The 15369-nt window shown below is 56.9% G+C and overlaps 2 protein-coding genes across 2 annotated transcripts; one reads left to right on the plus strand and one right to left on the minus strand.

Annotated features, from left to right (window-relative positions):
* Positions 1–27: 27 nt before the first annotated feature.
* Positions 28–4381, plus strand: NCLIV_052100 (hypothetical protein; the record flags this gene model as incomplete). Its single annotated transcript, XM_003884763.1, has 9 exons — positions 28–33; positions 534–678; positions 942–1045; positions 2028–2136; positions 2237–2316; positions 2799–2851; positions 3336–3416; positions 3824–3901; positions 4315–4381. The coding sequence occupies 9 exons, from the start codon at positions 28–30 to the stop codon at positions 4379–4381; spliced, it is 723 nt and encodes a 240-aa protein (XP_003884812.1).
* Positions 4382–6337: 1956 nt separating this feature from the next.
* Positions 6338–12086, minus strand: NCLIV_052110 (conserved hypothetical protein; the record flags this gene model as incomplete). Its single annotated transcript, XM_003884764.1, has 3 exons — positions 6338–8074; positions 8440–8542; positions 9082–12086. 3 exons carry the CDS (start codon positions 12084–12086, stop codon positions 6338–6340), a joined length of 4845 nt encoding a protein of 1614 aa, XP_003884813.1.
* Between the last annotated feature and the right edge of the window lie 3283 nt (positions 12087–15369).

The following is a 15369-nucleotide window of genomic DNA, read 5'->3' on the forward strand; positions in this document are numbered from 1 at the left end:
CTCATGGAAAGAATCGCCTCGGCCCCAATGGAGGTAAAACTCTAGTCTCTCTCTCTTCCTGCTTTTTCCCTCGTTCTCTCTTGCATCTTTCGCTTGCGTCCTCCTTGGCTCCCACCTCAGAGCGGCCTTTTTTCCGTCTCTCCATCGGCACGAACCCGACACTCCAACTGCGGCGGAATCAAGCCTTGTCGCCAACGGAAAGATACACCGGCGTTGTTCTCAGTCCCGTCTCTTTTCCCCCAGATTTCCACCGAGGTCCATCGATGCTGCCTCCAGTATATTCGTATATCCATATCCATACAATCATATTCCCGAATATATATATATATATATCTTTGTGTGTGTTTGTACCGAGTTGCTTCTACTGGTGTGCCGATGCGTTAGATCGGTTTTCACATGCTCTCTGGGCGCGCCTGCAGAGAGAGGCAGGTGGCGAGAGACGACGGGAAAGCAGAGAAGAAAAAGAGTGAACGCAGCGCTCGGAAGAACGGAAGACAAACAGAGCGAGACCCAACGGTGAAAAACTCAAGCAGCGACTAAAGAGCGTGTATCAGCCCCCCCCCACCCTCCCGTCCTCGCGTCTGCTTCCTCTTCTGGTGTTCGCAGCCCTCATCTACTGCCTCGAGTTCCTGCTTGTCAATCTCGACTGGTTAGAGGAGCAAATCAAAAAATTCAAAAGTACGCGACGAGCTACCTCAGATCGTCTCATCCCTCCTCGCTCTGAAGGGAGCTCCCAGATCCCCGCACACGCCATAGGCTAGCTGATTTGTTTTTGGGTGCCTTCCTGTCCCGCCTCTCTCTTTTCTTTCCCCCGCCCTTCTCCACCTCGCTCTGCTCCCCACACGTTTGGGTCCCTCTCGTCCTCTTCTTGTCTCTTTTTTCTTTCGTTCTCTCGTCCCCACTTCCGGCGTTTTTTTCCTTTCGCGCTCTTCGCTTCGCAGGCCATTACATTCTATTCGACTGCCCCGGACAGGTTGAGGTGTACACGCACCACGAGTCCATGCAGCGCGTCGTCCAGCGCCTGCAAAAGGGCCTCGACGCAAGAGTAAGCCTGCAGTCGCACCTCCCTTTGTGGTTGTGTCGGAAAACGCGAGAACTCTGCTTGCCTCCGTTTAAGTCCCCGTTTCCGCCTTCGCTTTCGTCGCCGCTGTCGACTCGCGGGCTCGTCCCTTCTCTCTGCGACGCCGCAAGCGCCGCCACGAGCTCCCGCCGCGTCTCCTGCTTGCCAGAGACTTCCTTCCAACTTCTCGCTTTCTGATTCTCTCGACAGACCTTTCCTTTCCGTTTTCCTCAACTCAATAAACCTAACCGAGATCCTTGAGGCGCGTGGGGGTCGACAGCCTACGGGAGTGTCTGTGCCGACGCTTGCGTCCTCCTCCCTCCGCGCTCCGGTTTTGTTTTTTCGTATCCCCTGAGGCGCGTCATCTTTCCACGTGTTTTGTTCTTGCACTGTGTCCGCTGTCTCTCTCTCGTGTCGGTCGTCGTTTGTCTGTTCCTTTTTGCCGCCGCTTCCCGTCTCCTTCGCTGTGTTTCTTTTGGCCGTCGCGTTTTCTCGCTGCGATTGCTCTCTCCCTTGTTTCCGTTTGACCTTCGCCGCCTCGTTTGCCCAAAAACAGATGTCGCTTGGATGCGTCCCGCACTCGACACCTCGCGCCGCTTTTCTGTTTCTTTTTTTCCCTGCTCTTCCCAGCTCACAGCCGTCCATCTCGTCGACAGCACACTTTGCACCGATGGCCTACAAGGCAAGGCTAGGCACAGAGATCGCGCTGGGTCTCAGCGCCGTCTTCTTTCACTTCCTGTCACGCCCGCGACTCTCTCCTCTCTCGCATGTCTCCCTCCTCGGACTCCCGCCTGTCTATCTCCTTTCTGTCTCCTGCCCGTTTCCTGTCTGTTTCCTGTCTTTCTCCTTTCTGTCTCCTGTCTATCTCTTGGTTGGGAGCTCTCGATGCGAGCTGCGTGGCCGCTCGCCTCCTTTTTCCGCTTCGCATCGGTCTGTTGTCGGTTTCTTTCTGCGCGGCGTTCTTCAGTACATCAGCGCGCTTCTCGTCTCTTTAAGCGGCCAGCTGCTGCTGGAGCTGCCGCACGTGAACGTCCTGTCGAAGATCGACCTTTTGAAACATCACCGAGACCAGTTAGGTGAGCTCGCGCGTCTCTTTTCTGTCTCGGGTCTTTTGCTGCTTCTCCCGCCCATCCGATTCTGTCTCTTCCCGTCGGTTTTCCCTTTTCTCTTTCTCAGCGTTTCGCCTGGAGTACTTCGCAGAAGTGCAAGACCTCAGCGAACTCATTACCGCTATGGAGAACACGCATCCGATGACGGTACGCTCGCTCTCGTTTTCGTGTCTCTGCGCTTTCTTCTCGTTTTTCGGCTCTTTCTGATGTCGGCCGTCTCGCTTCTCTCCAGGCGTCGCAAGTCATGCCTCCCTTCTCGCGCGTGTCTCTCCCTCTGCACAGCAAACTTGGCTTTCTTCGCTCGTCTCTGCGGGGTTTCCTTTTCTCTTTTTGCCTTGCTGTCAGTTTCTCTCCGCGCCTTCCCGTTCTCTTCTCTGCCTCCTCGGGACTTCGCTTGCGTCGACGTCTCGCTTCTTTCTCTCCGTGGCCGTTTTCTGTCTACGGCGACACCGAAACAGAGACTTCCATTCTCGTTCCGCTTGCGCCTGTCATTTTCCACGCGGCAAGGCAACGGCCGTCGCGAGCGGAAACGCCGTCCTTTCGTCCTTGCTTGTGTTTATCTTGTCAAACGGAACAGAACGGTCGCGCCTTCCCTTTTCTCTCGGTTTGGTGCTTGCTTGTCACTGCAGGCAAAGATGAAGGAGCACACCGAACTGCTCTGTGAACTCATCGAGGATTATAAGTGCGTTGTGGGACTGGGCCACGCTCATCTATCTTCCTTTTAGATTCTCGGGTCGCTCGGTACCTCGAAACCGCAGAGAGCGGACCGGCGTTTTCTGGGGCAGAAGAGACGCCCCCTCCATGCCGTCTTGATGGCAAAAATTTCGGATTAACTTCTCAGACCAAGACGTGCCTCTCTCTCTCCACAGAGGCGTCGACATACTCGCACAGCATCTTCCATCGCACACATACACAAACACTGTGCATGCGAATATCCAGAAAGCTTCTACTTTCATGCATGCGGATACATTTGCCTAGGCGTGTACCGCCATATCAAGTGCCAAGGCTCGCGCCTTGTTCGCAGATTCTTTTTTGCCCCCGGAGAGAGCTTCGGCGCAAGACCGGTCTCGCAGTTTGCGGATGTCACAGCCCTGTGCGAAACGACGAGTGCATGCATCCCTGCGTTCGGATTTGAGTCGCGATCTTTGTGTTGTGCCTTTCTGCAGCCTCGTTTCATTCAAACTCCTCGACATTCAGGAGAAGCACTCCGTGCTCAATCTCCTCAAGGCCATCGACGTGGCAAATGGGTGAGATGTCAGAGAGAGGAAAGAAAAAACGGCGAGCGGAAGAGACGGAGAAGGAAGGGGCAGAGATGGAACCGAGACAGAAGAAAAACGCTAGAGACCGAACTCACGCCGGGAGACTGCGAAGAGCCCCTACAGAGCGAGAAATGCATGAACAACGAGGGGACGGAATGGAGTGCCCCACCACATCTTATCTTTCTTCGAATCCTTTATTTCCTCTCGGTCTCACTCTCTATCCCTCTCTTTTTCCGTTTCAGTTTCCCATTCTCTATACCTCTCTTTCTGTTTTTCCCATTCTCATCTTTCTTTCTCTCTGTCTCTCTTTCTCGTTCTATATCTTTCTTTCTCTGTGTCTTTTCGTCGTCACTCTGTTACTGTCTCTTTCTCGTCGCACTGTATTGAACTTGCAGCTACAGCCTAGGAAACATGGCGGCAGATTTCAACATCTTCAACGTGGCTCTCGACAACACGGAAGACACAGCAGATCTGTAAGTCCCCCGCGCGCCTCTCTCTCGCTTACCTCGCAGGTTGTGGTCGTGGCTTGCCTTTTCATTTTCAAATCGGCAGATATACATTTTCCCGTGCATATATGCGTAAACACTTTTAGATATAAATACATAGACGTCTGCACACGTATTCACACGCACGTGCGTACACCTGTGCGTCTCTTATGTGCGTACCATGTAGCCATTCCTTCGCCGTCTCTCGGAATGCATGTGAAAACCTCGTAGGGCGAGCGGGAACGGCGACTCTTCTCGTTCGACGAGCTCGGATACTTCTGCGTCTTCTTTTTCTACTTGAGCAATCCTTGTGTCCAAAAAGAACTCTTCTCGAGTTGCGATTCCGGCTGTGAGGAAGCATGTTTCACCTGCGGCGTCAGCCCTGGTTGCTTTGCTCGCAGGCTAGACACGATCCAGGAACGCTACGTCGATTTAGACGAAGAGGAAGAAGAAAGAGAGAAACCGTGAAATCCCTCTCGTGGTCTCGCTTCTGTGGCGATGGTGATGCATCTCCATCGCCAGGTTGCTATGGGGCTTTGTCTCGCTGCGGCCATTCTCTCCCAAACAGTATATATAACATATATATGTATATATAAACATATATATAAACATATATATATATATATATATATATATATATATATATACATGACTATATGTATATTTGTGGGTTCACCTGTATAGAGAGTGTGAAAGCGACCATATGTGCACATGTAAGTGGATATTTATGGTATATTAAATTTGCTTCAGCATTCCTTGATTCCGCTCCAGCGGGAATTAAAAACGAATGTATCACCGTGCATGCCTGCCATATGTATTTGAAAAAACAGTTGTGAGGCGATCCCGAGGGAACTGTTTTTGTGGGCCATGAGCATGGCGGTGGGGCAGCCGCTGCGTCCACGCCTTCTCCTTTTCCTGTGGTTTCCCAGGACTCGTTCTCTCCTCTCGAGATTTTTAACTTCTCTGGTTTTTTTACTTCTGGCCTCTACGCTCCTTGTGCGACTCTGTCCAGACTGGCTGTCAGGTTTCAGCCGCTTCTTCTCTGCAAACCTCCACTAACTGCTCTTTTTCTTTCTGTCTCAGCTCCTCTTGTTTCTCTCTCAGCTCCTCCTGTTTCTCTCTCATCTCCTCCTGTTTCCCTCGCTGTCTCCCGACAGCAGCCGCCTATGGACGGAAGTCTCTCCTTGTCTCTCCTCTCCTGCTTGCGTGTCTCCTCTCGTGCGTCATTTCTTTCTTCTTCCTTTCCGGTGATAAAGACGACATTTCCGCCTCGACGGGCATTCCATTACGAGAGGACAATGTCTTAGGCTGAAGCGGCGACAGCGTTTTGTCCTCTCCAGAGTGTGAAACGTGCGTCCCCCCCCCCCCCCCCCCGCCGCCCCGGAACAAAAGAATTTGGCAATATATTTGACAAAAAAGAAGCGAAGACGGGGAAAACGAAAGCACGAGGTTGAGGTTCCGTTGCGCTTCACGCCTCACCGGAGAAACGCAAAAACGTGAACCTACCGCCGGGGGTGATACCGAAGGCGTCGACACCTGTACTTGCTCTCTAGAGAGATGCCCATCTCCCGTCTCTATATATATGTATGTGCCTTACAGCGTTCGAAATACATACACATATGTCTGTAGATATATCCTAGAGTGATGTGGATGCATGTACCTGTATATCTATATGCATCTCTCGTACGAGGGTCATTCGTTCAACTATTTGATATTGAATTATTAGATATATAGGCTTTTGAAAGCCGGTGCGTCCGCACGCTGATGCAGAGGAAGATAGGAGTTCTGTCATCCTGAGCAATCTCTCTTGGCCCGAATCCCCACTTTTTCGCAATATGCATGAAGACATATATGTGCATGCATGCACATACGCACATGCTCATATGGAGATACGTATATTTATAGATAGATAGATAGATGTAGATATATAGAGAGATATTTTTCTGGAGAAACTCATTGCGCATCGCCTGTTTAAAAGCGGGACTGTTTCCTGCTCAGAACAACGCATCCGAAATGAAAGTTCAGCCGAGGCGCGACAGGACCGCTGGCAACTCTCCATTTGCCTCAAACCACCTTCGCGTGCACCAGACGCTGAAATCGAGGATACAAAACGCGAAACTTGTTTCTCCCATCCTTCCCACTCCGACCCAGATACCGAAGCTGTTGTGAGGATGCTGCCTCACCAGTTTTCGCCTGTCGTTTCGCTGGTACGAACTCGAGACCGCAGGAGGCACTGATTCGATGTATATATGTGTATATATATACCTATATATATATATATGCATATATATATATATACGCACATGAATATATTTGAATAATGGATAGTACTGCGGGGTATACCTTTGGCGAGAGAAATGTGCCTTGTTAGCTCCAGGTGTGTGTTGACAGTCCCCTTTTGTCTCGTTGGTGGCCTCGGACGTCCTAGCTTTTCTCAACACCTTTGACTAGAAACAGGAAGCCTCCCCTTTCCTTGAGGGTGAATGGTCCGGGAAGGTGGACTTGCCAGCTACAGGTTTTTTTCTTCTTTCCTTCTCTCTCGTTCTCTTTGTGAGTGAGCTCAGGCGCTTGTCCTCGCTCTCTCTCTTCTCTGCGCGTCTTCTTCTCTCGCGTTTCTTCTCTGGCTGACACGTTCCCTTCTCTGCCTTCTTCATCCACGCCCGCCGCGCTGCTGTCTACTGGAGCGGACGAGGCCTCACTTGCCCTCCCGACACCTTCTCGTTTTTCTTCAGCTTCTGCTCTTTGTGCTCTCTCGTCCGCTTCCCCCCCTTCGTCTCGTGCCTCTCGTCCTCCTTCTCCCTCGCGTTCTTCGTCCCGTCTTTCCTCTGTCTTCCCTTCTCTGCCTTCCTCTTCGTTCCGCTGCTTTGCTTCTCTTTCTTCGCCTCCCCCTTCTGTTGCCGTCCCTGCCTTTCCCATCGCTTCCTTGTCTCTGCCTCGGCCTTTTTTCCCGCGCCCAGTGGGGCGGAGCGCAAGGAGTGCATTCGTGAGGTCCTCCAAGGCGGCGTAGGAAAGCCCCAGCTGCTCTTCACTCGCCCGCACCAGCCAACGGTGCAAGAGCTCCTGCTGAAAGAAACGCGCCTCCTCCTTCTGCCACAGGGCGAGCGGGAACGGCTGCGAGTTCCCCGCGTCCTCGGCAAACACGTCCCTCCCGTTTCCCGCCACTCCACTTGGCACCGTCTCCGAAACGAAACAGGCAGACTCGGATTCGGCTTCTCCAGCCTCCCTCGCGCCCGCTAGTGCTGCCGTCGCCCGTTTCGCGTGCACGTCCGCCTCCTCGTTCGCCCTCTGTTTCTCCGCGTGGGTGGCCGGCTTTCCCCCCGTTTGTTTCTCCTCGGCCTCCGTCGATCCTTCTCTGCTGTCTTCTGCGCTCGGACTCGCCTCCTCCCGCCTCCACGCTTCTCCAGAGAAAACGCGCCTCTCCCACTTGGTCGCCTCCCGGCCGACCCACTCTCGCAGTGCCGCACTCTGCCTCGCTAGGCTCGACGCTCGCCTGAGGAGAGCGTGGCTTCTTGTCGGTTCCGGGCCGTTGAAGAAAATGTTGGCTGCAGCTTCGGCAAGCGCCATGAGCGTCGGGTGCGCGTCGACGCTTTGTGCCTCGTCTCTGCTCTCGTAGGCGCTCCAGTCGGCAGCCGGAGACGAACGCGCTCCGTCAGTACCTCCCCGGCTTCTCCCCCCTTTTTTCTCCGACGGACTGTCTTCTTCTCTCCCGGGAGGCGACGCAGCAGCCGCCATCGAGGCTCCCGCGCCCTGTGCCCTGTCGCGGGGCTGTCCGAGAAGAGACAGCGCCACAGACGCTGCACGCTTCGCCGCCAAAAGTGCGCTGTAGCGCACGGCGTCTCCCTGGGGGTTCGGCGAAGACGCGGGCGAAGCTGAGGACAGGCGAGGAGGTGCGAGAGAGCCGGAGGCGCTGGACCGTCGTGGAGCTGAGAGCGCGAACGGAGACAAAACGCGTGAAACGGGAAAGAGCGCAGATGCGCGCGGTGCACGCGACCCCGACCGCGAGGCCGAGAAGGAAACCAAAGGAGGCGGAGACGCGGGGTCGGCGGCCGAAGACGCAAAAAACGACGCGAGGAGAGGCAGGAGACGGAGACGGACAGCGTTCCTCGGATATTTCGTCGGCATCGCGTTCGTCTCGTCTTCCCTCCACGTGCCGCCTAGCGCCTGCGCACAACGCATGTTGACTCACCAGCAGCGACTGTCTCCGTTTTGCGAGTGTCGGAATGGCTCTGCAGACTTTTAGCCACGATAAAAAGAATGCGACACTGAAGCGTTGCCTCCTACGACGGTGAAGGCCGCTCCTACGCGGCATCCAAGCAGTCGCGGACGCCTTTTAACTAGTTCCGCCACGGTCACGCAGCAAAGGGAAAAACGTGGAAAGCACCGGCGCAGATATGCTGCGGCAGAAGATCCCAGACAACGGAGCCGGGGCGTGGCGCACGTGTGTCGACTGTTTCGGAGTCCCAATCGCTGTTTTTCGAGGGCCCAAAAAGTGGCGACTCCGCATGCGTTCCTCGCCATGTTTTTACCTTCACGTAGCGCTGGAGATGCGCCTTTTGCAGAGACAGAAAAGGCCGAAAGACCGCAAAGCGAGGTGTCCGGCTGCTCAGTGGAGACACGGTGCTCATGCCCCTGGCAAGAAGACGGAATGCGGAGAACAGACACAAATATCAACAAGGGAGAAGCCTACAGCCCGCCTCCGAAACGCGATTGCCTTCTCACTTTGAAGGCGACGGAATGCAGATGAGCTGTCCCGAGATCCTACCGGGGATTTGGAACGTTCACGACGCGTGGAAAACCGAACACAGATGCAACTCTGTGTTGCCTCTTTCTTTCGCCGTGCGTCGGCTCTACGGACTTCCACGCTAATGCGAGTCGGTCAGGAGCAGGCTGAAATCAACTGTTTCATCTTTCCATAAATAGACCTACATCTCGGCGTATCTACATATATACATATACATATATATATATATATAAATATATATATGTACATCGATTTGTATGTAACGCCTGTTCATTCTCGCACGTGCATAATCCTACGTGTGTTAAACTGTGGGCAGACGTGAATGCTTGAGTGCATAGATAAGAACGGAGCGACAACGTCAAAGGCAGCGCAGGCGAAACGAGAGAAGCAAAGGAAGGAGGCAGGCGTTTTCGTGTCTCTCGCGTACCCGAGATTCGTGAGGTGAGAACCGCGCAGCAATTTCATTACCAGCGTCTCCAACTCGTCCCCCGCATGGTGAGCCATCACGACGTAGGCACGAGGCTCTCCGCTATCTCTCGCCCTCGACGCCCTCTCGTCGCTCCTCACGTTCTCTTCTTTCGTGACATCTCGGCCTTCCTCAGTCTCTCCTCTGCAAGCGGCGCACTCCTTCCTATCTGCCTTCTCCAGATCCAGCGTGTCCTTTCCCTTCTGCCTGTCTTTTCCGCTTCCTTCCTGCGCCTCAGCTGCTTTGGCGTCTCTGCAGCTTTTCGCGTCCTCGTCTTCGCGGCGTGAGTCGTCTCCTTTTGTGCCCGCCTTCTCAGGCTGCGAGGAGACGCGCGAAGACGGAAGAAGAGACAGAGGGAACGAGGCACGCAGAGAGTCGGTCGAGGCAGTTCCGGAGACTGCGTGACCTGCCGCAGCTGACGGCGCTCCCGTCGCGTCCCGAAGCTGAGACAAAAGGCTAGGCGACACGAAAGGCCCAAACAGGCTTCGCGCTCCCGACCTGTGCGTCTTCGCGCCCTGTATCCAGCATTCATCTTCCGGAGAGAGAAGAGGACGAGCAGACGGAGGCGTTATTGCACCCTCTGTGGAATCTCGCACGCGGCCAGACGTCTCGGGATGCCTGTCGCCGTCGTGCGTTGTGTGCGTCTCGTCACTCAACCGCTCTTCGTTGTGTTTCTGCAATTCCTGCAAATCTCGAAGGCGCAACGAAGAAAGCAGGGACAGCAGCGCGGCAGACGCTCGCCGCCGCCATTCGCGGAAGGCCCTCTGAGGAGCCTCACGGGCAGCGGAGGCTGGAAGCGGAAACGACCAGGAAAAGGAAGCGAATGGCGACGTGGCAGCGAACGTTGCGTGGCCCGAGGGCGGGGGCGAAACCGACGACGCGCAACTCGAAGCAGCCAAGGACGACGGCGAAGGCGAGAGGATCGACGCGAGCGAAGACGCCGCCCCCAGAGTCACACCCGCTCCTGTCTCCTCCGGTATCTGCCGGGTCCCTTGGAGTCCGCACCTCTCCAGGCCACGCACGTCGGACTCTCCCCTGACGATCTCCTCACAAAGCTGCAGCTTCTCGTCCACTCTGGCCTCCTCGCCCTTCTGTGCATGTGCCTCCTCTCTGTCTCCTTCCTGGTCCTCGGCCTTGCCGTCGTGGGACTGATCCTCGGGAGGTTTTCGGATCAAGGCGCAGCGATGGAACGGGAACCCGTAGAACTCGCAGAGGCGCCGAACGCTCGCCGCTTCCTTCTGCGCAGCCTCCGGCCTTTGCGCGTGGTCAAAGTAGACGACGTGGATCGGAAGCGTCAGGGCCCCGGCGGCCGCTGGCAGCATCCTGTCGCGGTTCCCTCCCGCAGCGCGCTCTCCCGCGTTGCGCAGGCTGCTTTCGAGTGCGGACGAGGCTCCAGACTGGGGGACTTGCGCAACGGGCGAATCCGCCCCTGAGGCGGGAAACCAAAGAGGGAAAGGCGCCGAAGAAGGAGAATGCGACGCTGAAGGCGCAGAAGAGGCGGAGTCCTCAGGGGGCGTCGCGCCTCTTCCGTCGAGAGCCTCGCGAGGCTCCTCTTGTTCGACTGGAGAAGAGCGGAGACGAGAAAGCTTCTCGGGGGGAGAGTGGAGCTCTCGGGGAGACAGCGCGCTCGGGTCGCGGAGAAAGGCCTGTCGCAACGCTATCGCCCGCGGGGAGAACAAGCGAGCAAACGCATGCAACAGCGCAGTGCTGTCGCTCCCTCCACTGCAGCACAGAAGAAAGAGGGGCGGATCGGCTGGCGCGATGGACGCCGAGTCGTCGAAACGCGGAGGTGAAGGAAGGACGCCCGGGAGCTGACGCACTTCAGCGCCGCTTTCGCCTTGAGGACGCGACTCGTTTGAGTTTTCTGCCGCCTGCAGCCTTCCCTCGTGCTCAGGCTCTCCCTCAACCTCCCGTTCCTTCTCTACGATGCTGCCGCTTCTGTCTCCGTCTTCCACAGTCGAAGAGAAACTCTGCGACGGCCTCTCAGGTGCGTTTCCCGTCGCCGCACGCCTTCCATCTGCGAGATCCTCGCCTCCCGCAGTCTCCATGAGCTCTGCCGGCGGGCGTTGCTGCCGCCGCAGGAGCGCTGCAGCTGTCCCGTTCGCCTCCTCGAGCAGCTGGGGGTGGAGGAGGCGCAGCAGCGTCGTAAGCGACGAGAGCAGCGTTCCTTCCACTGTCTCCAAGATCGTCTCACGCATAGGTGTGACCTGGCAGTCTCCTGGTAGGGCCGCAGGGAGGCCAGGAATGGACGACGACAAAGCAGGGAAGTCCGGTCGGCGATCAGGTGGATCGGGAATGCGTGCGACGGATGGGGAGGACGAGAGAGCACAGGGAGACGGGGAAGGAGACAAGCCCGAACGGCCAGAAGGTGATTGCGGGGGAACAGCTAAAGACGACGGCTGCTTCAGTTCGCTTTCAGAGTCACCCTCGGGCTCCTGAGAGATCTCGCGAGGTGCACTCTCTCCGCTGCGCTCTGCAGTCGCCCTCGCGTCCCTGTTAACTTCGTAAAAAAGGGAATTCATCAGCAAGGCTTTCCGAGCCGCTTGAGCGGATCTCTCCTCCACTCCGCCATGCTGAGGAAAGCCGAAAGGTTTTCGGGTTCTCTCGCGCAGCCAAGCAAATGCGGGGTGCGCAGCCATGTCCTCCCTCTCACCCTGCAAAGGGGAAAAGGACGCCGAACGAGATCGAAGAAGTTTCGGCAGGTGTCGCCAAGGCTCTCGCGCGAACCTCTCGGGGTCGGAGAGTTCTGATCCGCCCGCTGGTCTCTCTTGGCTCTCGCGCCTTCCTCCGCGGTCCCGGATCCACCTGCGCTTCTCTCCAAGGGCGTCGCCTCCCGCAGTGGGGCTCCGCGGCCTCCGAGCGGGGCGAGTCGGACAGATGGGCGCAGGCGAAAAAGGCGAAGAAGGGAACCAAGAAGACGGAGAACGTGGAGAAGAAAACGCAGACGGCGAAAGCGACGAAGGCATTCTTTTCTGGAGGACAGGTGAGAAAGGAAACGCCCTCAGAACACGCTCAGGGAAATGTCGGCGGGAGGGGACAAGACGCGAGGGCGAAGACGCAGACCAGCGGGAAGGCCAGGCTTGAGGGGTGAAGAGCGCGGACGAATCTGGAACGGATTGGCGTCTCGGCGTCTCTGTAGGCTCTTCTTGGGGACGAGAAAGCCCGTCAAAGGAGTCGCCTTGGAGGCCGCGCCTTCGCGTCTGACGCTGGAAATGGAACCTAGCAGAGGCGGGAGGGATCGACGAGGAAGTCCAGGCAGCCGACGAAGAATGCGACGCAGGAGCGAGACGAGACGGCGAAGGCGAAGAGGAAGCGGGGACGCCTGGCAACGGCGAACGGACGTGTGAACGCTCGCGAGCGGCTGATGAAACAGTAGGGCGTGGACGGACGGGCGTTGCTCGGCTCAGCTTATCAAGGGTGCCGGCAGCGTGTGACGGGAAGAGGGAAGAGAAAGGGAAAGGGGCGAACGACGAAGAGAGAGTTGGCCTTGCGTCAAACATTGTCTCGCGCTCGCCAGTCTCCTGCAGCCCTGCAGGCGCTGGGCATCGTCCGCTTTCTCGACGTCCCGGCGAAAACCCGTTGAGCCACCCAAAGGGATGACGCAAAGCTGCTGACACGCCACGCTGTCGTGACATCCGAGAGGAGTAATCGAAGTTTCCGCGCCCGTCAGTGCTTTCCGCGCCCGAAGGGTGTTGCGGGACCGCTTGTTCCCGCAGTCTGGCTGCATATCTCTGCGTTGAAGACCACGAAGCGTGGGAGCGAGACAAAGGCGTGGTGTGGTGCCGATCTCGTCTGTAGCCCATCGCGCCGGCATGCGATGGCGACGGCTGAAGCGGGGCTACCTCGGGCCTTCGTTGACTGCGCGGCGACCGCTGACTCGGCGGGAGACGAGCGGAGGAGGCAGGAAAGGACAAAACGGGGGTCAGCGCCCCTGGAAACGGGGACGGCGTTGAGGCACAAGACAAGCAAGATCCGGTCGAGTCACTGAAACGCGTGCAGGTTCCGCGGGTGTACTGATGCCCCCAGGGAGGCCCTATCTGAGGCAAGAGCGCACGGAGATCGCTGCGGGGGGGTGCTGGCCACGGAAGAGGGTCTGCGTGTGGATTCGGGAAGGGAGGCGACGAACAGTCTGACGAGGGCGAAGAACGACGGCGAGCACGGGAAGAAAAGGGAGAGAAGTTTGGCGCGATGCGTGGAGCCTGCCGGCTCCGTGTGCGCGGAAGACCGGCACATGGCGCTGAAGAGGTGGGCGGAGGTCGCAGGACTCCCGTCGTTCTGCCGAGGCCGTGTGTCTCGTTCAAACTCCGGCTGAAATCTGCGCCAGCAGAGACCGGCCGCCCTCGGACGCGACCCCCCCCTGGCTGCGCCGTGTGTCTTCCGGAGGCCTGCGGGAACGTCGGCGGTTCGCGTCCGGAGCGTTCGTCAGCCGAGGGAAACCAGCGATCGCAAAGCGGAGACGGACCAAAAGCCGACAGCAAAGAAGTGCTGCATGCAGATCCAGAGTGGCGTCCCGAGAGGAGCCCGAGGGGGGAAAAGGGTGCAAGCAGCGACGGCGGGCCCCCTGGGTTGGTCGGCAGTGCAGTTAGAGAGGCTGGCAGGTCGCGTGTCCGTGGCGAGGCGCTCCGCTGCGGAGCGGGTGCGGGGCTGAACCGCAGATTTCTCGCCGGGAAGAGAAGGAAGGCGAGAAGGGTGTCAGCTGAGCCTTTCGAGAGCTCGGGACGCGAGCGGTCGCCCTCGCAGGGGTAGGCGGCAGGATGGCGCGCCGGCACGCGTGGCAGCCGTGAGGCGGCAGACACTTGCTGCTTCTCCGCAGGAAAGAAGGCGAACAGAGAGGCAAGTGACGCAGAGGGAAAACGAGGTTGTGTGAAGGAACCTGCCTCGGTCGCGAGACCCGTGCAATCACGAGGCACTGGCGGCAAGAAGAAGACGTTTCCCCGCCGAGCCGTAGAGATCGCCTCGGGAGGGGAAACCACACTGCGATAATACAACAAAGCGAGAGGAGGCGGTTTGCTTGCGGCTGTAGGCGGGGCGTCGAAGAGCCATGCAGCCACGAGAGAGACGAGACACAGCTGCCAAAATGGCAACTTGCGCGGCACGCACTGACGGGTGGTGCCGTTCGCAGAGAAAAGCTGTGACGAAAAGGGAAGAGCGAAGGAGGAAAGCTGGAGGCGAAGGAGGGAAAAAAGGAGAAGCGTGGGCAGGACAAGGAGACGGCAGGCACAGTCAAGTGGGGCTCGATGCGCGTTCGGAGGCGGGGCTTTTTTTTCGCTCCCCGTAAAAAAGGGGGGGAAAGCCGGGTGTGTCATTCTGAGTCATTTTCGGACTCAACACTTTGACGCAGAAAGTGATGATGTCTTGCCATCGTTCTTTTAAGTGGATTTGCTCAGGCGACCCTGGAACGCTGTGACGATTCCTGAAGAGAAGACACGCGGGAGACACACAAGCGAAGGCATCCGGGGCTGGGTTAAGGTGTCCCCCTCGAGCGTGCATGCGAAGGCTTTGAACCGGCGAAACCGACAGTGCCCCACTTTGGAAGTTGAAGTCGGCGCTTCACAATAGTTGTCTTCGTTCCACAACGCGTTCTTTTCATGGCATTTGTTGTTGTTCCATCGTGCAACGTCCATATACATGCACCGGTATGGCCCTCGGCGCTACGCTTCATTCTGTGCGAGTCGAGCTCTGCTGATGAAGCCGTTGACACACGTGGTTGAAATAGGCAAGAGTCTTTGGTACCTGAAGGATTACAAAACCTGCTTCTTATGTCCCCTTTTATTTGACTTAAAGATCTGTTGGGACGGGACTGTCGTTTCCGCCCCCCTCCGCAGGTACGACTTCGACCGGTGCGGTAAACTCAGAAGAATCGATTCTGAACTGCTAAATCCATCCAAAAGAGAGCGTACATCCAATTGGTCTGGGTCCCTCGAACGTTAACTCTAGCCTGTAGCCAACCTTCTTAGAAGTCTGCATTGTTTTAGTGTATTTCATCACGCTGGACGACCAGGTATATGGGAGAACCAAAGCGTAGTATCGGGACAGATCCCCGATGAGGGTCTGGAAGCCTGGAGACTTAAAGTCTTGCAGCCTGCACAAGCAAGCAACTAAAAAGACGCATGCAGAGGGTATCAGCGTGGTGATGCCCTGCGTGGTGTCCAGGGAGAAATCGCACTTTTGGGCAGATTTCCCTCCAGTATGATTGACCCAACACGCAGCCGCGCACCAGCATGATCCTAAGTAGCAAGGATCCCTGAT

Source organism: Neospora caninum, chromosome X, assembly GCF_000208865.1.
Source record: "Neospora caninum Liverpool complete genome, chromosome X".
Taxonomy (NCBI): domain Eukaryota; phylum Apicomplexa; class Conoidasida; order Eucoccidiorida; family Sarcocystidae; genus Neospora; species Neospora caninum.